Source organism: Mobula birostris, chromosome 2 (assembly GCF_030028105.1).
Source record: "Mobula birostris isolate sMobBir1 chromosome 2, sMobBir1.hap1, whole genome shotgun sequence".
NCBI lineage: Eukaryota > Metazoa > Chordata > Chondrichthyes > Myliobatiformes > Myliobatidae > Mobula > Mobula birostris.
The window spans coordinates 119,476,787-119,502,469 of record NC_092371.1 but is presented as its reverse complement, the minus strand read 5'-3'; the positions used below and the strand labels follow the sequence as shown (position 1 = coordinate 119,502,469).

The following is a 25,683-nucleotide window of genomic DNA, read 5'->3' as shown; positions in this document are numbered from 1 at the left end:
TTTATAAGATGTGACAGATAAAATGTCTGTTAATTCACACAGCTTGATTTAGAAGGCTCGCTGTCGCCTGTGATCGCTGCCAAAAAAGCCAGGCCTTCAGAAGTTGGCTCAGATGAGGTAAGGAAGTTGTTCCGCAAACTATTTAATCAGGAAGCAATCTGGAAATTTGTTTTGTTTTAGTGAGGGAGAGAGTTTCATTGCATTGAATTGTTTGTAGTGGATGCGTGCAGTATTGTGGAGCTCAAACCCTACCACATAACAATAAGACTGGTTGCACTGGACAGCAAATTTTTTTGAAAGTGTTGCTTCCTTAGAGATCAATTTTGTTTATGACAGGCCATTTGAAGCTGAACACATATATAATTTCAGACTACTTCTATCACGTAGGAATTTGGAGAAACAATGGTTCAACTGAGCTAAAACATGTTTTGTTGACAACTTTCATTTGTACTCAGTGTCTGAGACTTCCTGCTGAAGTCCTCAACAACGATTAGCCAGCATTGATGGATTCCAGGTGCCCTGATATCATTTCTCCATGACTGCATTGTCCTGGTGAAACCTTTCACCGTGCTTATCACTGACAGCGTCAAGATTTGTGTCAAGGGAGGAATTCTAAATGGGAATGCAGAAAATGAATCTTTAGTGACATGGATTTGTATGCTTGAAGTGTGTTGTGAACCAGCTGCACGTAGCTTGGTGCTTTATAGTTGCTAGGAAAATGTTCAGCAACATCCTGGTAATCCTTCCATGCGATTTTTCTCCAGACTCTCTAGAAGTTCTTCAAATTGCCTGGCAGTGATGACTTGTTTGTTTTGTGGACCAACACAAATGCCTCCTTTAATCTTGCATTCGTTATTCCGACTTGAATTATGAATTGAAACAACAATCATGGGCGATTTAAAAAAAAATGGCGTGTGAGAGGGAAATTTCATAGTGATTTTTATGATCAGCAGCCCAAAATCCATAAGATATACCCAACAGCATTCAGGAAGCAAAACTCTTTCTTGTCCTGTTATTTGTGAAATAACTGGATGTAAGTGTTAGAGAATTTGTGCCAGGTTCATGTAATAAATGAATGCCAATGAAGGTTGGACTGGGCCAGAAAAACTACCTTCCAAGAGCAAGTGGTGACTGAGATAAATAAAGGTGAAACCCAGTAGCTTAGCCTACTTAATGCTCATTTAGCCGCAATTGCATCAAAAAATATTTTATGTGTTCTAAAACACTTTGCACTACCAAAACCCATTTCTTTGTTGGACCACTCTTGGCATTTTTAGTGCTCGTTTTGCTACTATACCTTGCTTGCAGTTCTCATCCTTCTGTTCCGTTCACCTTGTCACGCGCAGCCCCTCACGATTCACATAGTTCTTCTCAGGCTGCTCGGGGTTCAGGTGGACTTGCTGTGGTTTTTTGGGTTCTGAGGTGGCCCTTGAGTCAGTGGGCTGATGAGGCGGATAGTTTGCGAGGATGTGAGCTCCCGTAGCTCCCTGTGTGCTCCTGATGTATTGCCTCAAGCTTCTCAGCCGCATCCCAAATGCTCCATCTTAGCTTGCTCATCCAAACAAATGGATGAGCAATAACTTCCTCAAACTAAATGAAGGTCAAACTGAAATACTTCTAGTTGGTCCCAAAGCCAAAAGAAATAAACTTGGAAACTTGGCTCGCCATGTAAAACCAGAACTAACGAGCCTGCATGTTATCCTTCATTCAAATTTGAATTTTAAATCCCATATAAAGAAAGTGACCAGAGCAGCATTTCTGCTCTTCAGAAATATTGGAAGAATACGTTTGTTTCTGTCACAGAATGATGCTAAAAAAATAATTCACGCCTTTATATTGAATAGACTAGATTATTGTGGTGCACTTTTTTCTGGCCTAGCAAAGTAATTTATTGACAAACTTCAACTCATTCAGAATGGTACTGGCAGATTTTTAACCAAACCAGGATGAGGGAACATATCACTCCCGTACTTGCTACTCTGCATTGGCTTCCTGTATCTTTAGAATTGATTTTGAAATTCTCTTACTTATTTTTGGAGCTCTTAATGACCTGGGACCAGAGTAAATCACACAATCGTTTTCGTATCCTGCTTGAGCTCTCAGGTCGTCTTCCATCGGTCTGTTAAATTTAAACAATCTCTCTCAAAAGATAATTGGCAGTTCAGCTCTTTTGATCTACGCTCCTAAACTGTGGAATTCAATACCTAAAACTATAAGGGATGCAGACTCAGTTAATACTTTTAAACACCAGCTCAAAACCCATTTATTTAACCTTGCTTTTAACTAACATCTTATTGTCTTTTATTTTCATGTTTGTACTATTATCCCATTGTAAAGCACTTTGAGCTACAGTACATCATCTGCATGAAAAAGCTGTGTTATTAATTATTATCTTCATTTTGCGTAGTCATTGGCCAAAAGTTCCCTAAAATCAGTGGAGATGTGGCATCATGAAAGCTTTGAGTATATCCTTGAATATTTTCTCTGTCACCTGGTAATCTCCTCTTACAACAGAGCTCAGAATAGAGTGTTTCAGGGGTCTAGCGTCAAAGTCAATAAAATAGTCTGCCCTTGTAGGTAGCTGTGAGTGACTGGAGCGTCAGTGCTGGGGATGTTGGCCTTGGAGAGAACACAAACACTGGTTCACTTAGACTTCTAGTGAATTTGTAAGATCTTGTAAATGCAGTGTTGGTATTTTTCTGTTGCCTTGTGATGCTTGCTGTAGGTTCTCCAGATCTGGGAAGCACATGGGGGAGCAATGTGAACTATGACCTTCATAATTTAAGTCCAGGGTTTGATCTGCAAATACTCTTCTTGAGTTGACCAAATGCTGCTAGCTTGGTGAAGGTGGTCATGAAATTCATTATTGATATTTCTTTTCACCGAGAGGTGAATCCCAAAATATGGGAAGCCTGTGTGCATTTTTCAGGGTTCCACCATAAACTGTTATTGTTGGAGGTCACTCTGGTGCTGCTGGGGATTTGCTCTTGTGGATTTCAAATATCAGAGCCAGCCTCTCACGTGATTTAGTGAACAATTTCAAGACAGCCCACAAACTGTGTACACAATTTGGAGGCTGGGAGTTGGCAGGTGCCTGTGAGGTATTATCTAATGCAGGCTGCTTCTGTGGGGTTCTTGAAGGTTTCAGCATTAATGCTCTTGCTCCTGTTGATGCTGATGTTGTGTGGCCAAGTAATGGTGATAATACAGCATATTAGGCAGAAGTGTATCCAGCAGCCTTCAGTGACTACCATGACCATGGCAGGTTAATGTGAACATCCTTGTGGTCCCTTGCTTTCACAATTATAAACAAAAATGTGCCAGCAATTGGACAATATGTTGCCTTTTTCTTCATTCATTCAAAGGCTGCAGGCTTTGCAGGCTGAGCCAATGTTTAATTGCCTATGCCTTGCTGGCGTTGAGGAGATCTTCTTAAATCACTACATTCTTTGAGGTGTAAGTACTGTATATCCGCAACACTATTGGGGAGCGAGTTCCAGAATTTTGACCCAATAACAATGAAGGAACAATGATATATTTCCAAGTCAGAAGGCTGTCAGGTTTTGGGGGAAGCTTCCAGTAGTGATGTCCACAGGCTTCTCCAGCCCTTGTCCTTCTAGTCATGAGTTTGGAAGGCCATGATATCGTGTGTCTGACTTGGCCAACGCATAGTGTTCGCTATGGCAAAGATGTATTCTCAGCATTTTGCGATGAGAAGGACCTTACTGGAGTTGGTTTCCTATGCTTCTTCCTCATTGATCTTCCTTGCTTTGGGAGCTATTCCCCTCCCCAACAAAGCAGTCATGTCATTCAGGAAAATCAATGCTGTTTACAATGTGGATCTGGATTTTTCCAGATTGGTCTAGAGAAGGGGTCCATGGACCCTTTGCTTAGAGCTATTGGTCCATGACATAATAAAGGTTGGAAACCCCTGGTCTAGATGTTCTCAATAATCTGATCTAAAGCTCGCATAGTCTGGGCACATACACTGAAGACACTAGCTTGTTGGTTCCCTGATTGAATGAAACACAGGGAGAGCTGCTGGGACACTGGAATATCTCATTCTTGATGGTGATGCTGATTCCTTAGTGTTCCTTTAACAGTTTGCCCCCTCCAGAAGGTGTACCCACCACCTCGTTCTTTGAGCTGGTCATCACTTGTTGTCGTGTTTCACTCGGTGGAACATTAATGTCAAGGTGCCGTGAGGCCTTGAGCTACAACGTAAGGGTGAGAATCGGGTCTGTTACAATGGGATTGTCTGTCGGCGTCTGAAGCTTTAATGCCGAGTAGAAGTTGCCCCTGTGTGACATCTTTAAAAGGGGGTAGTCATTGCTACATGGGGTTCATTCCACTGAAACAGGGCCCTAATGTGTTTAGAAACAAGGCCTCACTGCACGAATCTTAATATTCATCCATAAAGTGGATGCATACACATATGCCAACGAGCACAGGTGCAGGCCTGTATCCATGAGCACGTATATGCATTCCATTTAACTCGTGTTCAGAGGCCACTGGGTCATGCAGTGGGGGCAACCACGGAACACAAAAAATTACATTTGTGTGGACTAGTAGGTTACTTGCCCACTGTAAGTTGTTGTAGTGTGTAAGTGAGTGGTGGAATCTGGGAAGAGTTGTTGAGAATGTGCGGAGCATGTCGGATTATTGTAAATGGTTGCTTGATGGTCAGCATGGGCCGAAGGGTCTTTCTTGCTACTTTACCTCTCTGTGACTCTGTGATACAAGATTTATTCAAGTGAGCATTTGAGCTGTTATCACTTGCTAGGTTTGGGCAGAGTTGTTTCATCATTTGTACTATTAGGGTCAGAAACTTATCGATCCTTGTGACTTACACACGAACGTCTTCATTTCAGGATTGGGAGTACCTCCTGGCAAGTGACTATCATCGTAATTTTGAGTCTCACCTTTTGGCTGGAGCTCTGCATCTAGAACCCCTGATGGTGTTGCATCCTAAGGAAGAGATATTTCCCAATCTTGGTCTAGATTCAACGACTCTTCTTTTTGGCCACATTCCTGCCATTCTGTTTGTGCTGCACCTGATCTACGAGGAGCTGAAGCTGGATAATCTGATGCGGGAGGGAGCACGTTCACTTGTTGTGCTCCTGCACCAGCTGGCAAGGTAACAAACCATCCCCTTAAAAAAAGGCACCTGTTTACCCTTTGCATTGTCTGTACTTTGACACTGGTGCAGGAAGAGACTGCCCTCAAACTCACAGGGGACCTCATTTGTATCAAAGTGAGCTGCAGGTGCATAACAGCAGAGAGTGCCCATTTAGCCCCTCGTTCCTAGGCAGCCATACATTACAATATAAGGCTGATCCAACACCTGCCCCACCAATGCTGCTCAATTTGCTGAGTTCCTCCAGCAGATTGCTTGTTCCATATTCCAGCACCTGCAGTCTCTTTGTCACTCCATAATACCTCAGTAACTTTACTGCACTGAGCACATATCCTTTGAGTCCTTAAATGTCCATCAGTCTCTATTTGGAATGAAATCAATGATTAAATCTCCGTGTCTCGAGTAGAAGTGTTGAAGGATGCACTGCCTCCTGGGTGAAGAATTTTTCTCCAGTCTGTGGTGAATAACTAATCTTTAGAGTCAGAAGTCATGGAAAATACAGCCCACCTAATCCGTGCAACAACATTTATGAGACCTTATTCTTTGTCAATTTTTGTTGTTGTAAACCCAGGCAGGGGATACATCAACTGTGCATATATGCTGTCAAGCCCTGTAAGAACTTTGTACATTAATGTTTGTCTTAAGTTTATCATCTGAGCTCATTCTTGACACCAGATGAATCAAAACTCCACATTTGTCCTGCACGGGATGGGCTTTTCATGTTGGAGTATTATGTAATAACAGTTACAAAATATTTAAAATCGTGGAAGGCTAATTTGATCCATCTTTGTTCAGTCACCGGAAATATCCTAAAGTTCTACATTGCAGCAATCGGTTATCTTTGGATAAAAGCCTTCCTGCAACTTTTTGTAAAATTAGCAATCACTAGTTAGAATCTCTGACCCTTAACACTCTCAGTTGCTTTAAAAAGCCGCTCTGATCTGCTGTTTCTGTAGTGTTGGTGAGTGCAGTGAGGAAACGGGCCCTTCTGCCCAGTTCGTCCATGTCATTCAAGATGCCCACCAAACTTGTCCCTTTTGCCCGTGTTTGACCCATATCCCTCTCAACCCCTTGTATCCATGCACTTATCCGAATGTCTTTTAGAAGTTATTATACCAGCCTCAACCGCTTTCTTTGCCAGCTCCTTCCATATACACACCATCCTCTGCGTGAATCATTTGCCCCTCAGGCCCTTTTCCTAATCTTTCACCTCTCAATGACTTAGTCATGGAACAGGGAAATCTTCTACAAAACATGGCCAATCCACAGATAGAGTTAGTTTACAGTTCTGGTTACAACAGCTTTTCATTGCTCGTGTAACCTCTTCTCATTCCCTCTTTTGGCAATCACTAGGGTGTCATTACACTTCCTGCGCTCATCAGTTTCCTTAGCTCCCAGACTGACAGGTCTTTGTTCAGCTCTGAACCTCCTGCGTGCATTCTTCTCTCTTTTTGCTCAGACCCTGACTTCTTAACACATTTTAGTGTCTCCTGAACTTGCTTAACAGGATGTCATTGCCCCTTAAGAGTTAGCCGGATTGGTGGGTCAGACTTTACATATTGGCCAGACCAGCTAAAGACAGCAGATTTCCTTCACTGGAGGACAATAATAAACCTGCTGAGTTTTTATGACAATATAGTGGTGGTATATTTGCCATTACTGAGAATAGTTTGTATTCTAAATTTCCAGATTTCATTTAATTATTCATATTTAAATTTCCCAACTGCCATTCATATTCACGCTTGTTGGGTCAATGATCCAGAATTCTGGCATGGAGTCTAGTTTTCTCCTGTGACACACTTCGATGTGTTGCTATTGTAAGGTGTGAACCAAATACACCTTGTTATGACTATTCCAGCCTTAAATTCCTAACTTCCTCAAGCCTTTCCCAAACCTTCATAATTCTCTAAGACCACTGAATAGCCTTTTACTCTGAATACTGTTTAAAAACCTTTTAGCAAAAAAGTTTCTGAAGTGTTTTCTATGTTATTATGCAGAGTAGTTGTTTGCACAACACACCAAAAATGGATGACTTGGTAGTTCAAATATGATTAAATTCAGGTAGATGAAACAGAGGTGGTTTAATGTTCCATCAGAGTGATGTGTTCCCTCAACTGTGCGGAATTCCCTCCAGCCTGCGATGGGACTGTAAAGTTATTTTTTTAAGCTTGGGTTAAAGCTCTAACCATATGAGCTTAATGGACCAGTGCAGTCAACATAACCAAGCCTTCCCAGAACTTGGAATATTTTTGGGTCTCCTTTGTATCATTATTACTGGGTCCAAAATATGTGCCATAAATAAAGGCAAAAGATACTGGAAACACTCAGCAGGCCAGGCAGCATCTGTGTGAAAAGAAAAAGAGACACTTTGACATGAAACATTGACTCTGTTTCTCCCTTTTATGGATGCTGACTGACCTTCTGAGTGCTTCCAGACTTTTTTGTGTTTGATTCAGCTTTTCAGCATTTGAACAACTTTGACTTTTAATTCCTGTAAGTGTTGGCAATGTAATTGGTCAATATTTTATCCAGCTGTTGTGTGTTGATGTGTACATTTCCTCAGCCAAAGTAAATGTTAATTGTTCACAAGAAAGGATGTGACAGTTTGTGAATTAAGTGACCTTATATGTTCAATATTTCTTTGCCTCTTCACATTGACCAATAATAGGTTTCAGAATAAATGCTGTAGATTCTTCCCTTACTGCCCATGCCTCAAAAGGAATATACACTGGTGAAGTCCCCCATTTGGTCAGTCATAGTTTGGCCCATTGAAATAAATTATTAGTTGTATCAATACGATTTTTACACTTCAGCTTTTTATTTCTCTCACTCATCATCATCATCATTACGTACCATGTTGTATGACGTGGGTGATCATGGTCTTCCATTTGTCTTTAATCTGAGAATTTCTAATAACCTCTTCAGAGCTTCTGCCTGTCCATCCCTTGATGTAGCTTACGAATATCAAACACTGTCACCCGCAACTTTTTCTTCCATCATTTTTTCCAGTCACTGCAAGATGTTCGAGCTTTTCTTTCCTCAGTACGTTTTCCAGAAATTCCAGCTGCTGTTTCCTGATTGATGTCAGCTCTCTTCTTATTCCGGCTTTTCACAACATTTCCTCATTTGTTACTGTGCCTTTCCACAATATTTTCATCATTCTTCCCAAAAAAACCCATGTTTCTGCAGCTTTGAGTCTTCCCTCATTTTGCTTTGATATTGTCCTATTTCTGACATAATATGACTTAAAATAAAAGCCTTAACATTAGTCTGGATGCAATCTGGTTGGCTAAATTGAGATATTTTTCTAAGTAGTGCTACAGAGGACCATAACTAACTAACTTCAGGTTTGTACTAAATTGTGAAATACCCTTGCTCCTCCAAGCATACCTTTAATTATCATTATGAACATCAGTGCAAAATCTGTCCAAGAATAAGGATATGATATCTTGATCTTTTCCCCCCTAAAATCTATTAAATATTATAAAGCCATTTGGACCTTAGAAGTAAAAACTTGGTAAACAGAGAAAACTTTAAGCTGTGACAGCTGTTTAAAATCTTTGAACCACTGCATTAAAGTAACACTGTCCTCCTTACAGAAGAGATGCCACATTCTTTAAAAGCCACTGAGAGTATACTTAAATGTTGGCTGATTTCCTCCATCAGAGATTTGAAACTGAATGCCTACATGGATTTTTACTGGCGAGATTACCCTTTACTGGTGAAAAACCTGAAGCAAAGTTGCAAAATTGATCAAGGTAATAGTGATTTCACATTCAGCAATTATATACATTTGTTATCTGTCCTGGCACTGCATTGATTGTATAACTCTGGATATGTGGGGACCAGGGAGGATGAACTGATCTTAAAGGTTTCAGATATCTGCTGAAAAGCAGACACTCCTGTGGAACTTTCAGTTGTGTAGTTGTATGAAAGTCCTGGACTCACTGAGAGACATGCAGGATTGCTGAGGTCTGCACTAGTTCATGAGTAATTCCTGACAGAGAGTTGGACTTTGCATCAGAGCCCAGCAGCAGAATGCACACCTCTGCCCATTTCCCAGTGCGTGTCATGGGGGAATTTCCTTGCTATCTGACCTGCCATAGGAACCATAAGCCCATTCATTCAAAACTCATTGACAATTTTTATTTAATCTGTTTAAATATGTTCATTTTTTGCAAGTAATTATATTTCATATTTTCATTTTATTCTGCAATGCATTAACAATCATTAAAAATAAAACAATTTTTGTAGTTTTTTTTCAGGATCATTCTGTTGGTAGACAATTATTCCTCACCCTTAATTGGCCATGGGAAGGTGGTGTGCATCAGCAAATTGGGTTGGGTCTATGGTGCCATGTAAGCCAGATCAGTTGAAGGTGGGATGCTTCCTCCGCTGAAGGACATTGGAGAACTATACGGTGTTTTACGGCAACCCAGCAGATTTCTAGATTTCTTTTCATTACTGAAACCAGTTGATATTTGTCTCACACCTGTTTATTAACTGAATTTGAATTCCACAGCTGCTGCAAATCTCCAGCCTCTGGATTGTTCTTAAATATCAGAGGCATTTCCAGATCTTCAAGGTCTTTGACTGCTGGTTCAGACGAGGAGCTTGGCTTAATTGGCTCACAAAGAATTTTACTGAGCCCTTTTCTGCTTTAGATTTTGCTGACCAGTTCAGATCTGGGTTTTCTGCTGAGGCATTTAGTTGTGAAAACTGGTGTAGCGGGTTGATAACCATGTGCGTGACTGCCAAGCACTTAAGTGGAAATATCAGGCATTGTATTGAAACGTGGAGGTTTTTCCAATTAAATATGGGATAAATATATTTACTGCCTGTTAGTGGATATCACACTCTCACCTTGCTGCTATTATTTTGGCCATTCATTCAAGTTCTGTTTCATCTTGCTCTCAATGTTGTAGTTCAATACTTTTTATCAAGGAGAAAAAAATATTGTGCAGTTCACGTTTACAGTAGGGATCCCCAACCTTTTTTCATTCCATGGACAAATACTATTAAGTAAGGGTCCGTTAACCCTAGGTTGCAAACCCTGTTCGACAGTGATGTTGATGAAGTGGTTCAATGATTGCAGTACCACAGTGGATGGTGCTACTTGCCCAGCTCCAGTGATCCAGGCTTACTCCTCAGGGTTTGCCTATGTGGAGTTTGCAAATCCTGTTCTCGGCTGCTTGGGTTTTCCCCAGGCACTATGCTTTCTTTTGGTAGATTGGTGACAGTAAATTACCCCTAGTATATAGAGGTAAAATCAGATTGGAGTTGTTGGGCATGCGAGAGAGAACGAGTGGCAGGGAAGCAAATGGGAGGATGGGATTGCTAGGATTTCTCTGAAGATAGGCATAGATTCAGTGGGCCAAATTTCCTTCTTGTACTTAAAGGTATAATATATGAGAATATGATGTACTTGGACATTAATGAAAGTTCAGAGATTGAAGTTGCAAGTAGTCCTACAGGGAGACCTGAAGGAAATGAGCTAGAAATGCTGAACTAATTTGTGTGCAGAGTGCCTCGGTGGATACTGGGAAGAATTGCTTGCGCAAAGTAGGAAGTAGAGAAAGTACTCCGAGCCAGAGTGAAGGCAGATTTTGCTTCTAAAGCTTGAATTGTTCAAAGGTTTCAGGCTCTTGATTAGCCCCCTACCCTCTGATTTCTGCTGTTTGAGAGTCCTTTCAGATTCATTTATTTATTTATCATGTGTTCATCAAAACATACAGTGGAATGTGTCATTTGCATTAATGAGCAACACAGCCTAGGAGTTGCTGGCAAATGTCGCCACTCATTCTAGTGCCGACATGGCATGCCCACAGTGTTCAGCAGGTCAGCACAAGAAGCAAAAATAACAACAAAACAAGACCCCTTCCTTCCTGCCACCAAACCACCTACCCATTCACACTCATACACACACAGATGGGCTCCAATCCCAGGACAGAATGTCTCCAGGCCTCTAACTTTCCATTCCCATCCCACACTCGCAGACATCGGGCCTCCGACTTCAGACACATTGACCCAGGGGCTTCTGTAATCGCACCTTCACTTCGCCGACTTCAGTCTTTGACCTTTGTGCCTCAAGCTTCAGGACTCGCTGATCCAGGCCTCAAACTCCGGACTTGCATGGGCTTCTGATCCTGGGGGCGCCACCAGCCCTGCCCTGTGGGGCCTGTCATTCACGGGGATCACTGGCCTTCTATCACGCAGCACTCTGAGCTGTTCCTCCCCTGACCTTGAACTCACCTCATCCCTTGCCCCTTAATCCCTGTGCTGACCCCCCAACCATCCATATGAATCTAAAACAACGAACCAGTAAAGTCATCACCTCGACAGACTTTGCATCTCGGCACCATTTTGTGAGGAAGGCCATCTTTGGGGTAGATCTCTTCTATTTATTTCTTTTTCACCCCTCCGCTTTCTTCTTTCAGATGCTGATTATTTGGTGTTTTATTTTTATTTGTAGCTTCGTTGAAGTGACTGCTGGTTGTCTGTGGCCCTGAATAAGAGAGCATGTACATGTTTTTGTTATAGGAGCCACACTTGATCCTCTCCTCACACTTTCATTTCTCACACACAGCTCTGGTATGAACGTTACTTAATAACAGAAACAAGACCATCATACAATATCTCTGACCTTTGCAAAGCTTGATAATAACCAGTGATGATAATCATTTTCACCGATGCTTCTGAATTTGCATGTACTTGATGATGAGATTTAATTACAGTTCCTTGCGGAGCTTTTCTTGACCTTGGGCTAACTTAGCCTAACCAAGCCTGAAACCTGAGACTTCCTGGTCACCCTACAGTACCGTGCAGAAGTCCTGGGTACAGAGGTACAGCTTGGGTGCCTAAGACTTGTGCACAGTACTGTGTTTGTCCATGTTAAGCAGAGAACAAGTTTGTAAATCCGGCGGGAGTAAAAGATGTTGGGAATGGCGAGGGTAGAGCGCCACGGGAAGGGTGTGGGGCAAAGAAGTGGCAGGGGCAAGGAGTGGCACAGATGCAGACACACCCGGTCCTGAGACGCCAGGCAAGGTCATTTGATTCCAAACGATTGGGTTATTGATCATTACAGAATGTCTCTCTGATGCTTCCCACTCCCTCCCCTTTTCCCAACCATGATTCCCCTCTTCCCACTCTCAATCCGCATTATAGACCCAAGTCAGAATGGAGTTTATCAGCACTCACATATGACATGAAATTTTTTTTTTTTTCTGCAGCAGCAGCAGTATGGTGCAATATATAAAATTGCTATATATGTCTAAATTTTTGCACAGTACTGTATCTTGGCATTTGACCATGCAATGCTCATATTCACTGAATACTGGATAGCACAGATGAAACTGTTATACTAGTCATTAGAATGCAAATTTTAAAAAAATTTAAAATTTAAATTCTCTGCATTTCTCTGTTGTTACCAGATGATGAATGTTAAAGGAAAACATTTGAACCTTTGAGTATTACAAAGTCATTGAGATTCAAACCTTTTCTTCTTCAATGCAGCACAAATGAGACTCATGAACCAGCCACCTTTCCTCACAGTGGAACCTCCAAGCATCTATCACTGGCTAAGTTCTTGTCTGAGCAGTGATTTAGTACCTCCTTTTCCATACCTGCCTGGCATCTGTGAGAGAACAAAATTAGTAGTGCAGGTAAGATGCCTTCTTAGCCTGTTTGTAAGTTGCTCCATATTTTTGATCCAAAATTGACCTTGTAGTAGTTGAGAGGTGATCTTCTGTCTGGAAGTCTGTAACCAGTGGTGTTTCTCAGATCAATGCTGGGACTATTCTTAATTGTTTTATATATATATATGGAAAGGGACTTGGAAGTCCTCCTGCAGGATTCTCTAAATGTTAATTTGCAGGTTGAGTTGCTGGTGAGGAAGGCAAACGCAATGTTAGCATTCATTTCAAGAGGACTAGAATATAAGAGCAAGAATGTAATGCTGAGTCTTTGTTAGGCACTGGTAAGGCCTCACATGGAGTATTGTGAGAGGTTTTGGGCCCCTTGTCGTAAGAAAGGATGGGCTGACAGTGGAGAAGGTTCAGAGAAGATACACAGCAATTATTCTGGGAATGGAAGGGCTACCACATGAGGAATGTTTAATGACTCTGGGCCTGTGCTCACTGGAATTTAGAAGAATGACGGGGTATCTCATTGAAACCTATCGAACAGTGAAAGGCTTCAATAGATTGGATGTGGAGAGGATGTTTCCTCTGGTGGGGGAGTCACCTGCCAGAGGGCACAGACTCAGAATAGAGGGGTGTCCATTTGGAATGGAGATGAGCCAGAATTTCTTTAGCTAGAGAGTGGTGAATCTGTTGAATTAATTGCCGCAAGTGGCTGTGGAGACCAAATTTTTGGGTATACTTCGGGCAGAGTTGATAGATTTTTGATTGGTCAGGGCATGAAGGATGATGAAGAGAAGGCAGGAAATAGCAGCTGAGAGGGAAGTGGATCGGCCATGCTGAATGGTGAAGTAGACTCAATGGGTCAAATGGCCTAATTCTGCTCCTATATCATATGCTGTTATTAATAAGTTTGTTGATGACACAAAAACTGGTGGAGAAGCAAATCGCGAAGAAGATAGTGAAAAGACACAGCAGGACATCGATCAGTTAGACAGTTACACAGAACATTGCCAGGTGGAACTTAATTCAGACAACTGAGAGGTGATCGATTGTGGGCTAGCTCAGACTAACAGGACGTGCACAATAAATGGCTGAGAGCTCAGAAATATTGATGTACAAGGGACCATGGGGTACATGTTCATTGTTCCCTGAGAACGATGATGCTGGTGAATGGGATGATGAAGAAGGCATTCTGCCTGCTTGTCGTTATGGGCTGAGGCATTGAGTAGAAGTGAAAATCAAAAAAAAAGCTGCAGATGGCAGAGCTCTGAAAAAGAGCCAGCAAGTGCGGGTAATACTCAGTGGGTCAGGCTGCATCTGAGGAATTACAGCTCAGGATCATTCCTGCTAGGCTGAACGCACATGTCCTGGAAATTAATCATTCCAATCTGCATTTGACTTCTCCATTGTGAAGGAGGCCACATTGTAAACACTAAATGTCGAACACTAGATTGGAAGGTGTTCAAGTGAATCAGTGCTTCACCTGGAATGACTGTTTGTGCCCCTGGATGGTGAGAAGGGAGGAGGAGAAATCGCAAGTGTCGCATCACCTGCAGTTGCAATGGAAAATGGTGCAGGAAAGGGTTTTGTTTGTGAAACAGTGGAACAGACAAGGGAGAATACTGAAATGACTGGAAATGCTGAAATGGGAGGAAAGAAGTTAAGTCAGGTGATGGTGGTGGAAGTTGTGGAGAGTGATTCATTGTATGTGGGTTAGAAAGTGAGGACCAGGGAAATTCTATTCTTGTTTTGTGCCACGGGAAGGGTCTGAGAGCAGGGGTGCAAGATGTGAATGAGGTATGGTCAAGGGCAATAGCAGAGAGGAAGCTATGAGTTCAGAATGAAAGAAGACATTTCAGAGGCATCTATACTGAAAGTCTCATCATCAGAGCAAATGCAACAAAGAAGCAAGAGCAGGAAGAATGGAGTAGAGTATTTACAGGAAGCTGGGTGGGTTGAAGAAATAGTCATGTTAGCTGTGGGATCAGTAGACTTGCAACGTGGTGTTAGAGTGGGGATGTTAAGTTGCAGATGTATAAATGATTAGACAGGCCACACTTGGAGTATTGTGTGGATTCAGGCTACAACACTACAAGAAGGATGTTTTAGCATAAAGAGTGTCAAAGAGATTCACAAGGATTTGCCTGGAATAAGGGCTGTTTAGATTAGAGGTTTCTTTGTCCCAGTAAAACTAGGGTAATTTCTCCAAAAAAACAAAGTGAATGGAGTGCATACAAATTAAATATATAAAATTCAGTACGATAAGTTATTGTATAATCGCAAATCTGGATTGACATGGAATGACATTTCTGAAGCATGTAGTAGCCACTCTGAAACTAGCCAAAATGGAGATAGTTGGGTACTTCATAAAGCAAAATCTTGCAGATTCTGAAAATCTGAAATAAAACAAAAAGTATGTGAAGAACACTCAGCAGGTCAGATGGAGCAAGTCACACTAGTGGAGTGAGAAACGGAGTCAATATTTCAGCTCAATGACCTTTCGAATGAGAACTGTTCTACAGTTAGAGAGTATAGAATTGGGGACAGAGAGCAAAAAGTGAAGTAGATAATTTAAACATAACTACATGTGGTGAATATAGCTTCACCAAGGATGTAATCGCAGAAGGTGCTTTTTGTCGAATTCGGGAAGCACTGGGTGGATCTTTGGTAGAGGAAGTAATTGGCAGATGTGATGTATGGAGTAGCTCTTCTGCTAAATTATCCATGATTTTTGTGTTGCAGAGTTTTGCGTTGTATGTACTTGGTGATGAAATGGCATTCTCCCACGAGCCATCTATGTATTTATCCAGAATCTCAGCAGGTACTAATCAAGCAGAAATTCCGTTTTCTTTCACATTTGGAACATATTCATTTCAAAGTTCAAAGTACGTTTACTGTCAAAGTACGTGTGCTGTGTACAGCCTTGAGGTTTGCCTCCTTAGAGGCAGCCACAAAACAAAGAAACCCAATAGAACCCATTAAAAAAGCAGACTGTCAAACACCCAGTTTGCAAACAAAAAAGAACAAATCGTGCAAACAATAAAAAGTAAGCAAATAGCATTCAGCAAATAACGTTCACTAAAGTGATTTCACTGCCATGAAGCCAGGCAACACTGCAGCCCGTCGAGGAGCCTGCTAGTTGCAGGTCACAGCCTCGGTTCATTGCAGAGGCAAGTAAACCATTGCCGAGCAGTGAGCTGAACATCGGCTGGTGTCTCGGCTCCAGCCCTGACACCCTGACCTTCTCAATCTGGCCCAGCGCTTGAATCAGCCAAACACTGGGTCATTCCTCACACCTGCGCCTGAGTCCCAGCACCCGAATTCGGCCCCTACCTGACCTTTCCAATCTCGTTTGTCACGTATATCAGTCAAAACATTGGCTTGTTCCTTGCTTTCGGGCCCAGACAAATAAAGCACAGTTTGTGACAAAGTCTGTGGATGAAGTTGACATTGCTTCCTTTGAATTACATATTATAATTAGCAACACCTCTGAATGTTCAAATAACTTTGCTAGGACAAACTAATTGCAGGCTTCCTGAACTTACTTACATTTACAATGGTACAAATTCCTCACATCTGTAGTTGATGCAGGGCAATTAACACAAATGCATGCAACCTTGTAGTCTGTGGGTCAGTATAATTTCAATTTATTGCTTGCAATTTATAATAAGAACTGAAGACTAGTTCTTGCTTGAATTAATATCTGCTTTATTCACATAACTTCAGAATACTCCCTCACATACACTCCTCTTTCCCCGGGCAAACTTTAAGGAGAAGATAATTAAGTAAAAATGCAGTGCACTCCCGATCCCTTCCACAATTACAAACCTATCATGTCCTTATCCCCAAGTGGCTGTCTACAAGATGAAGCAGAGATGGCAATAAAACTTCTAGAAATTTGATCACGTTGTACATTTTCGCTAACAAAAACTGAGGAGGCATGGTATGTTTAAGAAAAACCGTAACTCTTTTATTGTACTCCAAACTCTGAACACAAAGTGCAGTAAAAAAATACTTTATATAATTACGTCATCACTTAAACCAGCCTCTGAAAGGGAACCCAACTCATTGTTGGTGGCTGTGAATTATATGCGTTTCCATCAATTACATTACCCTACAACATCTTCTTGGATACTTGGGTCCTCTCAATGTCAACCAGTCTTTAAAATGCAGCTTTGCCATTTGTACACTTGTTCCTCCTTCCCTGCTGCCCCATTGTAATTTACATATCCTTATTTTTGCCCCTTCAGTCTCTGATAAAAGAAACTATCAGTCTCTGGGCAAGAGGTATCAGCAAGGTAACTTTGTTAGTGGGTCACAGGCAATAGCTCACACTCCATGCCATGACAGTGGATTGTCAGAATAATCTGAAAACAAGTCTCTCAGTGCCTTTGCTTGATGTACAGAAGGGTTTGGCGTAATCTCTTTTTGAAAGGCTGCAGGGACTTTACCCCAGTGGCACCCTTTCTGGTTGTCCTTTCAACTGCTAACCAGACCACTGATAAAACACAGCTCATTTACTTTCACTCCCATTCAGGCTGGGGTGGGTGCCTTCAGACACTGTGTGCAATTTCTTCTCTTTCTCAGTCTGCCTTGCCATCGCGGTTGTGGAACTTGATGTCTCTGCCGAGCTTGGATTTCCCCCCCATCTATTTTCCCCAATATGTTTCTATTCTGATCTATTACTACTAATCATCTGCCTCCCAGAACCAGACTGCATTGCAAAGTATAGTTACTGTTATTCTTTAACACATCATTCACGGTTTTCTGACACGTTCTCCCTGTCTTCCGCTTTTGCATTTCTGTTCTCTTTCATCCGCGTGTCTGCTTCCATCAGGTGTGAAACTGCAGGCTGGTGTTCGTCACTTGAATTCTCTGTAATGGCACAATTATTGGGTGGACTTGACCCCTTGTTCTGTCTGCGAGGGTGACAAGAAGGTGAGACATATGGTTTAACCTGGGTCCAGTGTTGCCACTGGCTGCCTCGCTGAGTCTGTACACAAGCACAGGTGTCATTTGTCAGAAGCACCACCTGTGGTCCCCTCCGCCTGGGAACGAGCCCTGCCTTTCCAGGCAGTTTCCTTACTATGACCTGGTCGCCTGTCTGTGGGAGGACAATCTTTTCTCTTTGTGGCGTTCTCCTCTCATCAATCTGTTGCTGCTGTTTCTCTCAGTCTCTCAACGTGTTAACCTGGTTACAGAGGTACTCACGCCTCCATATGATCTTTCCAAATTGGCTCCAGTAGTTTCTTCCTCTGCATGTTCAATTTCTGTAGTGTTTTGTTCTTCTGTTGCTCTTATCTCCACTACTATTTTCTGCATCTTCCTCTCCCCTTCTGGTGGGTCTTTACTTGCTGCTCCTTCTGCAGGTAGCCGTACTCCTGTTAACACTTCTTGACTGTGTTTGTCCTCTGGGACCTCCTGACATGATTCCCATACATTGTCCTGTCTCCTGTCCCTGTGGGCCTTTTTGTTTGCTCTGTGGGTCAAATGTTTGCTGTCCCATTCTTGTCCGTTATTTCTCCTTTCCCTGAATCTATGACAGCACCTGTCTTACTTGGTGTATCTATCCACAGGGCAGTTCCTTCATTGTTTGGCACACCCAAAAATCTACAGGAAGCTTCACTCCCTTTAACTCAAAAACCTGAGGCTCACTCCTCCCTGCTCTCATTGTTTCACCCCCCTGCACTGGTAATGTAAATCACCTCTCCAGTCGTGAGCAAGGGTAGATTAGTCATCGGCACTGATGATACTCTGCCTACTAATGTCTGGCATTGCTGGCCCCGCAACAGACCTTGTATACGTCCATGAGTACTGTCATTGGAGTCTGTCACCAGCCGTTTGGCTGACCTGGATGCAGACCTCACCAGCTCTGTAATCTAGTCAGACAGGAAGACCACTGGTGTCATTTCTGCCTGTTTTAGTGAGTGACACACCTTTCTCTCTTTTTGCCTCCAACTATGGCCCAGTAGGCTACGCTGTAACATATCATCTCCTTCACCATTCTCTGTCTAGTCCGGCAGTTCCTAGCTTGGTGTCCCAGTTGCTGGCACAGACAGCAAGTCCTCTATGTCATCGCAGCAGCTGCATCCACTGAAGCCACTTTATGACTTCTCTTCCCCATCCTCTGGTCTATCTTCCCAGCCTATGATACTGTTGCGGGGTAGGTATATCCTACTGCTATCCCCAAATCTAAAACTTCCTGGTGGGCTGAGCTCAGAACTTCCTTCAGCATTTTCAGGAAAACTGGATCATCCCTCTCTGGATTGTCCAACCAAGTATTCCTCATATGTTCAATATTTACACTCTGCATAATCCATAGCAGGCTCATCAACTCTCTGAACCAATGACATTATCATTCTACTGTTACTCCCATCTCCCCCCAGTAGATGCCTCACTTCCCCCTTAAAGAGGTGGAATTGCTCCTCATTACTGGTATTCCCATTAGTTGCCTATGTACCATCCTGCTCTCCCAGGGCCATACAATCCATCCCACATATACCTCAGCCTTTTTGCTTTCACCAACACGTGTATATCTTTTGGGTGCATCTGGTGAATTTCAATCGCTTCCTCAGGTTTGTGCCAGAATTCTGATTTCCCACAAGCAACTTTAAGGGAGGGCAGCCCAGCCAAAATGCTGTGCTTCTCCCCAGGGCTGAAGGGCTGGTGAATGGTAGTAATCAGGGTGAAGGGCTGGTGAATGGTAGTAATCAGGGTGAAGGGTTGGTTTGGGGTCGTCAGGATTTTCGATCTGAACTCAATAGGTGCCATCCCAAAAGATGCGGTATATCTGGGTGTAGCCTCTCCCTCAAATATTTCCACAATAATTCCCATATTAAGCAAAATATAAATGTTGGATAAAAATTAGACAGTACATACTTAAAACCACAGAGTGTGTACTCTACAATCTTCCACTTATGTGCTGCTGAACTCATGATGCCCGTTCTAATCCTTACCATATAAGGGTCTGTTACCCCCATCAAGTTTAGAACTTATTCTTAAAGCACATAAACACACTTGCAAACTAGTATACTACTACAGAGTCTCCCGAAAGAGTATACATGCATCTCTCTAGTGATCTGAATGGCCAGTGACCACCTTTCACACCTTCTGGCTCTGTCTCACCAAGCTACCCAAACCTTGGTGATGGCTGGTCCCCTGCACAAACATAATGAATACACACTTTTATATCCGGCACTTCAGATTCCTGTCATGTTCTTTGATACCTTATGATCCCCCGTGCTCGTCGTTGACCTGAACAGATCCAAGTGTGGGTGCGACCTTTAAAAGTACTCACCCCCCCCCCCCCCCAGACTGCTTAAGTCACTGGCCACACAGTGGGTCACGAGCATATCCTGGTTGAGCACCCAAATGTGATTGAAGACACCGGAGAGACACTGAAGCTAGGGGTATGGAAGTCTTTGTTCATCACGATAGGCAACATTTTTCTGGAGATACTTCTGGTAGAGGCTCACAAACCCAAAAGTACACATTATTATACTCTTAAGATCAATGGCCGGAGCATGAAGGGATACAGGGAGAAGACAGGAGATTGGACTGAAAGGGAATGGATTAGCCATGATGAAAGCCAGAGCAGACTCGATGGGCCAAATGGCTGGATTCTGCTCCTATATCTTTATGGTCTTAATACAGTTTCTAAAGTTACAATGACATTGTTTACTTCAAAACTTTGGGTTAACAATGCTTCTTTTGAATTACAGTGGGATACACCTCTGAATGTTCAGATAGCTTTGCTGGGACAAGCTAGTTGCAGGTTCCTTCAACCCATAGTTGATAGAGGGCTATTAACACAACTCCATTGTCTTAACATTGGCTAATGCATGCACAGTCTCTTAGCCTGTGTGCCAGTTTAACTTCAGTTTATTATTTGTAATTTACTGGTTCTTGCTTGAATTAATATTTGCTACATTCACATAACTCCAGAATACTCCCTAACATACTCTGCTTTTGTCCCAGGAAGACCAAACTTTGAGGATCTAATTAAGTAGGCCAGCAAAAGTGCCCTCCGCTTCTGATCCCTTCCCCAATTACTAACTTGTAATACCCCTATGTGCATCTACATGTATGCCATCACCCCTAACTGGCTGTCTACAAGACGAAACAGAGACGACAACTTTCCAGAATTTTGATCACATCTTCTTTCTGGATACTTTTGTCCTCTCAATGTCAAACAGTCTATAAAATGCAGCTTTGTCATTCTTGTGTTTGTTGCCTCCCTTCCTGCTGGCTCATTGAAATTTACATTCCTTACCTTCGGCCTTTCAGTCTCTGATAACTGAAACTATGAAGCGTGGCTGTTGGTAGTTATTCTGTAGCCTGGGGGCATCAGCAAGGTAAGCTTGTTTCAAGGTCACAGGCAAAAGCTCATACCATGACAGTAGATTTTAAAATAATCTGACCTGTCTCTCAGTCCCTTTGATTGAAGTACAGAGGGGTTTAGGGTTGTCTCTATTTGAATGGCTGCAGTGACCTCACCCCAGTGTCACCCTCTCTTGGTTTGTCCTTTCGATCACTGGAATGACTACTGTAAAGACCCAGCCTATTTGCTTTCACTCTCATTCGGTCTGAGATGGTTGCCTTCAGACACTGTGTGCAATTTCTTCTCTTTCTCCAAAATATGCCCTAATATAGGCTATTTCTTTTTAGTTATTCTACTAACCCCCCAGCCCCATCCAACCTTAATCCATTTCCTTCTGCAGTTCACTGTGATTGGGTAAATGTTTACACTGGAGAAAGCAAAGGGCAGTTGATGAGTTGGTCTGTTGAGCCTCACAGTCCAATTCTGAGTATTTGCACATGGGAGTAACCACCTCAAGAACTAGAAATGAGTATGTTAGACGCAGTTGTAAGATAATTAGTTGTGTTGAAACTATGCTCAGACATTTTTGTGGTGAAGAATGTTTCTTGAAATCCACTTATTATTAAAGCCTGCAAGAACAGTAAGGAATGTGAACCAAAAAAAGGGAATTCATTGTGGAGTTGCCTCTTAAGATGTCATGTGCAGAGAATATACATTCTGCTTTTAAGTTAATCACTTCAGTGCTGTGTTCCAGCAGTATGAATTGTAGCTTTGATTACTCCTTACACTCCCAAATGAATAGTAATTTAGAAGTATAAATTGGAAACAGTGAATTCAACAGAGTAACCTAACTGTTTACAGAAGTTTTCCAAGCTAGCTACTTTAAAGTACTGTATGTAAGACCATAAGATATAGAAGTAGAATTAGACCATTTGGCCCATCAAGTCTGCTGCACTATTTCATCATGGCTTATCCATTCTAACCCTCAACCACAATCTCCTGTCTTCTCCCCGTACCCAATCATGCCCTGACCAATCAAGAATCTATCAATCTCTGCCTTAAATATACATGAAGACTTGGCCTCCACAGCTGCCTATGGCAGCAAAGTCCACAGATCCACCACTTACTGGCTAAAGAAATTCCTCCTTATCTCCATTCTAAAAGTAAGCCCCTCTATTCTGAGGCTATGTCCTCTGGTCTTAGATTCTCTCACTATAGAAAACTTCCTCTTCACATCCACTCTATCAAGGCCTTTCACCATTTGATAGGTTTCAATGAGGTTACCCTTCGTTCTTCTAAATTCTAGTGAATACAGGCCCAGAGCCATCAAACACTCTTCATATGACAAGCCATTCAATCCTGGAATCATTTTTGTGAACCTCCTTTGAACCCCCTGCAGTTTCAGCACATTGATGAGTTCAGGGCCACCACTTCATTCTGTCCTACAAAAGCAAAAGTGAGGGGAAAATAAATTGCAAGCATTTAAGTTTGAATGATCTGTGTAAGATAGAAGTTCTGTAAGAGTTGCCAACAAGAAGACAAGCCATAAAGACATTACATTTTCTTGCACTGTGTTAACTTCAGGTTCCCTGGAACAATTTCAAAGACAGCAAGAAAGCGTTCCTGTGTTCAGCTTAATGTTTACCTGCTGATCATCACCGCTGTCTGTTACCTAATTAATATTCATGTTACCTTGGTTTAAGCACAATGGTTTCCTATATTTTTATGCTAGGAGAGTGATTACAGTGCAATATATCTTGTAGTGTTTGGAACAGTTAAAAATATGTCAATGTAATATTGTTTACTTTTGACCCTCTTTTCCTTCCCTCCTTCCTTTCATCCATTCCTTTCCTTTCCATATATACAATTTGGCATGGGTTAATGAATAGTTTCCCTGCATCATGTACTGTATGCCTGCATTTTATTTCTCTTTATCTGCCTTCTTTAAACTAATGGGAGCGAGGCTAAGTTCTGACACAATTATTCTCAATTATTCTGCAGGGCAAAGAAAGCAGCAAGTGGAGGGAGACAGTAAAAGGTATCCGACCTCTGTTTTCTTCTACTTGTTTTACTGAAGGCTACTGCACAGCTCTTGCCTTATTTTACATTTCCTATATTCTTTCTCCTCTCAGGCTCAGTTTGAATCCGTGCAGTTTATCCACCACCTTAGCTGCAAAACTGGTGGTTTCACTGACAAACCTAGGTGAGCTTCCAAGACCGATATTTCACTTTGCTTATCGGATCAGCTGTGGCCAGTTTGTGCCAGTCACCAGGATGGGCGGGAACAGTGACCATTGTTTTCTTCCATGGCAGAAGCGCAGGGCAGTAGTTGGACAATTAGAGCCAGTATCCAATTTTTGTCAATGCCATTTGTACTAATTTACATGTTGACTTCCACCTTGTCATCTTGTTTGGGGAATGCCATGAGAAATCTTGGGAGTTGGATGGCTGAAATGACAGAACCATGCAGCACAAGAGAAGGCTCTTTGATCCTTTTTGCCTGTGCTAGCTTGTTGAAACTAATCATGTTCACACCTCATAGCACTAGAACAATTTTCTTTTTGGGTATATAATTTATAATGTGGATATTAAATCTATTTCTGTCCCTTTTCAAGCAATAATTAAAACTCCATAAAATGTGGATTTATTTATGTTTATAATTTACATCGTACTGAGTTTGTTTTAACTAGACCTACTCTTTCTTCTTCCGAAGGCGTTGACACCTTCTGGGACAATTTAGTTGGTACAGGGCTTCCTCACATAGCAGAAATGGCTGTAATTCACATGCAAGCAGAGTGCTGGTCACACTCCTAGTTATCGCCATTTCCATTCTGCCAGATCTACACTAATTTACAAATACTTCCCACCCCTGTTTCCAGTGCATGAAGTTGAGATTTTTGGTTTTAGCGGCAAACAGGGTTTAAATTAGGGCGTTGCCTCTCTGTGTTGCTCAATTTACCAATGAAGAAGCTTGCTGAGCCATTAGGTGTGGCCCCCATCACTTTCTGTGGTATGTTGGGGAGGTGCTGAGTTTCACCAATCCCTCAAATGAAAAATATTGTAGTCAGTTAGGCTTCAAAGGGAAATGGAGGTGTGCTATAAACCAGCTGTTTAATTATTCACAATCTTTGTGAAGGAACATTATCCTGCATTAATATCCCCCTGTTATATTACTTTTCTAGGGTTTACCTTGAAGGATTTGGAATCTGTTCCCTTTGGGGTAGCACTCCCTATACGGAATGCTATTTATCACTGCCGGGAGCAGCCTTCCTCGGATTGGTCTGAAGCTGCGTGTTCACTAATTGGACGTCAGGATCTTTCCAAACAGGCACACGAAGGAAAACTACACAAGACAAAATCTGTAGGTTCATTCTAAGTTATCCAGGAGCCTGAGCTGTAGGAATGGTAGCTTCTCATGTTTAACTTCAACTTTAATGGCATGCCTCTAAGACCCAGATGTTGAAATTACACGGAAGTTCATATACGAATTGGTGGTATTTCTTGAAGATCTGCCAGAAATATCTAAAATAGTAGTAGAACCTGAGGTGCAAGGGATTTTAACTTGGCAAATAAATTGTGGTATAGATGGAGTCCTGGATTTGATGAGATCAAGGTAGCAAGGAGAGAGGTCAATGTAATGAGAAGAGGCAGGTGTGAGAGAGAGAGAGTGTTAATGCTTCAGGTCATTAACATTCATCCACATAAACACGTGATGAGCCCAAGAGAGTTGAAAGTGCCTACCAAGTATAGTAGATGGACCCTAGATCTTGTAATCTAGTAATCCTTGATTTGTAAATCTTGTACATCTTGTTTTTAAAGTAACTTATTTTTTATTCTTTCTTACTTTTCTTGTAATATTTGTATATCTGTGCTTATAATGCTACTGTGACACTGTAATTTCCTTTGGGATCAATAAGGTATCTAATACATGGAAAATCAATATCCCTTGCTGTTCTGTTGGAGACAGTGACTGTATCAAAATATAACAGGTTAGCATTGATGTTTGCAGCCACTGTGAATGGAACAATTGATCAATCCGATGCAATAATACCTGAAATAACGGAAACACTGCACTGGTGTATGTGCAAACTGCCAATGTAGAAGTTATTTGCATAAAAAAAACTTGTTACACTCAATGTCATCTTGTGCCACTCAGTTTATGGGCAGATTTGCAGCTCCTACTTGTCATCTATCATTTTTTCCACTTTCTGTATTTCCCCCTCTTTTTTAAATTCCCTTTCTGTCCATGAAAGCACTAATTTCTGGCCAGGGTACAGTTCCGTACTCAGTTGCCTGTACGATTCACAGATGCAGTCTCATATTTTACTATGGCCAAATCATTTAAGAGGGAAGTGAGGAGGATTCTTTTTTTTAAAGAGGATTGAGAGTCCTTGAAAATGACCCAGAGTTCCAGAGAGCTGCAGAAGTTGTGTCCTTCAGGAAATAGAAGTTTAGGTCTGCAGAAGAGCTAAAGGTTATGTGGACAATGCCAGCATCAGATGAGCCTGGAGCATTGTATAGCCTATTCCTACTCTTATACCTTACGTTCTTATCAGAAAGTTTAGATACAGATCCAGCAAGCAATT

The 25,683-nt window shown here is 41.9% G+C and overlaps 1 protein-coding gene across 4 annotated transcripts in view; it reads left to right on the top strand.

Moving 5' to 3' along the window:
- Positions 1-25,683, top strand: part of anapc1 (anaphase promoting complex subunit 1) — a 232,455-nt gene that overhangs the window by 79,285 nt on the left and 127,487 nt on the right. For 3 of the 4 annotated variants that reach the window (XM_072246951.1, XM_072246958.1, XM_072246965.1), the window contains 8 exons: positions 43-117; positions 4,872-5,137; positions 8,804-8,895; positions 12,650-12,798; positions 15,520-15,598; positions 23,099-23,135; positions 23,230-23,300; positions 24,280-24,458. In XM_072246951.1, coding sequence (XP_072103052.1) covers positions 43-117; positions 4,872-5,137; positions 8,804-8,895; positions 12,650-12,798; positions 15,520-15,598; positions 23,099-23,135; positions 23,230-23,300; positions 24,280-24,458 — 948 coding nt within the window. The remainder of the gene's footprint in view (positions 1-42; positions 118-4,871; positions 5,138-8,803; positions 8,896-12,649; positions 12,799-15,519; positions 15,599-23,098; positions 23,136-23,229; positions 23,301-24,279; positions 24,459-25,683) is intronic. The other variant, XM_072246952.1, reaches the window with a different exon arrangement.